This window comes from Penaeus monodon, chromosome 20 (assembly GCF_015228065.2).
Source record: "Penaeus monodon isolate SGIC_2016 chromosome 20, NSTDA_Pmon_1, whole genome shotgun sequence".
In the NCBI taxonomy this organism is placed as follows: Eukaryota; Metazoa; Arthropoda; class Malacostraca; order Decapoda; family Penaeidae; genus Penaeus; species Penaeus monodon.
Genome location: NC_051405.1, coordinates 5563714 through 5565423, shown reverse-complemented (window position 1 = coordinate 5565423; position 1710 = coordinate 5563714). Strand labels below are relative to the sequence as shown.

At 44.9% G+C, this 1710-nt stretch overlaps 1 protein-coding gene across 1 annotated transcript in view; it reads right to left on the bottom strand.

Annotated features, from left to right (window-relative positions):
• Positions 1 to 1710, bottom strand: part of LOC119585903 (scavenger receptor cysteine-rich type 1 protein M160-like) — a 30936-nt gene that overhangs the window by 2314 nt on the left and 26912 nt on the right. Inside the window, exons 10-13 of the mRNA XM_037934626.1 lie at positions 1425 to 1609; positions 1161 to 1323; positions 736 to 891; positions 461 to 570 (exon numbers count right to left, since the gene is read on the bottom strand). Of these exons, the coding sequence (XP_037790554.1) occupies positions 461 to 570; positions 736 to 891; positions 1161 to 1323; positions 1425 to 1609 (614 nt within the window). The remainder of the gene's footprint in view (positions 1 to 460; positions 571 to 735; positions 892 to 1160; positions 1324 to 1424; positions 1610 to 1710) is intronic.

Genomic DNA, 1710 nt, shown 5'->3' with positions numbered 1-1710 from the left:
GCGACAGACATGTCAAACAGACAGAGGTTCGTACAAACACAATGACACACATTGTACAATGAATTCTTAATGTCTCTTAGAATCTCTTCATTGGACCTCTTCAATTCTAACTCTACAAATTCCATAAGAAGGCGTGGGAAGACTTATCGTCTAATACCATTACTGATAATGATCCCGGCTTCCACTACTCGACCTTCCCTGGTCCCTCAGCCGCCTTTGCAATTCCGTACTGGTTAGAGCGCTTTTAGACTGGCTTCAAAGCGTTTTTGATAATCTTGTAACAACCTAATGATATTTAACGCATTTCTGACACGATCACAAATTAAAGATATTATTGCAAAAAATAAATTAGCAGTGTCTCTGCATAAAACGCTCTGACTCCCGACACAGGGCGCCCAGACCGACCGAAAAAGGTGCTAATCCCTGTCAGTAGTTCCCCAGCTTTAAGCCTGGTGCATACCTGAAGCCTCTGCCGTTCCTTCGCTGAATCTTGATAAGAGCGATGTCGTTGTCAAGAGAATTATGTTCTCCGTAGCGCTCGTGGACCCATACCTTGTCAATTTCGAACACCTGCTCAGAGAGGATTAATGAATTGTTGATATTGAATTATAATCATATCATGCTTATCTTATGCAGATAACTAACATACTTATATTGAGCATGAGTGAGTTGGGAAACAATAAAAAATGAATAATAAATAGAATGAACTTGCGCAGGAGCGCAAGCCTATCCCACCTGCTCAAAACTGCCTTCAACGAAGCGGGAATTGTAGTCTCCGGCTCTGATCACGAACCCGAGGTCGCCTCTACGTTTCAAACAATGCCCTGCCGTCAGTACATAGTCTTCTGATATGATAGATCCTCCACAAATCAGGGCGCCGCCTCCTGTGTGCTGATCGTGCAACCAAAGGTGTTGATATCATGCCGTCAATGTTGTATTTGTTTGTCTGTATTCTACTGTAAATCCTAATAGTACGCTATGCGTGGCATGTGTTTTGGTATTTGTTTATGCATCCATAACATAACAGAATCAATGAAAAGACCTAATTAATAGTAGCCATTTCTCACAAGGGAAAATACGGAGATGACGTAAAGATATAAATGTTACATAAATACAATCCCAGAAGATCAAGGTTCCCCATACTGTTGGGAATGCAGTACCTCTCTGTTGCGTAAGGAAACCAGCCAAGGGAAATCAAACCGAGCGGGAATGATTCCGCCCCGGCTCTTGGCCAGCCCTCCGATATACCGCCTCGAAGAGTCCTCAGGAACCCCGCAGTCCGTAGACAACAGGGACCTCAGCTTGGCGTCTACTTCTCCTTTTCTTGAAAAGCAGAATCTCGCATAAGGTTCTTGCGAACGAAGCGAAGCAAATTAAGGCTAATGCTGTATTTAGTTATCATTTAGAAGACATGACTGACTCACTTGCTAGAACATGAGACACCTGCGGCGGTGTGACATGTGTGGTTCATAAGCCTAAGTCTACACTGATGGAGTTGAACTTCGTATCCGACGCAGTCCATGACGACGTTCCAAACGGAGCCTGGCGACCGCAGGGGACCGGACGTTGCAATGGCGTCCCCCTCGTGGCCCATCATACGACACACCACCTGCAGTGTACTGGATCAGCAATGTCTTCCTTTCTTGTCGATGATATCACAAGAGCGACGGTTAAGTTGTGTGGAAATGTGCATATGTGTGGGGAGGGGTG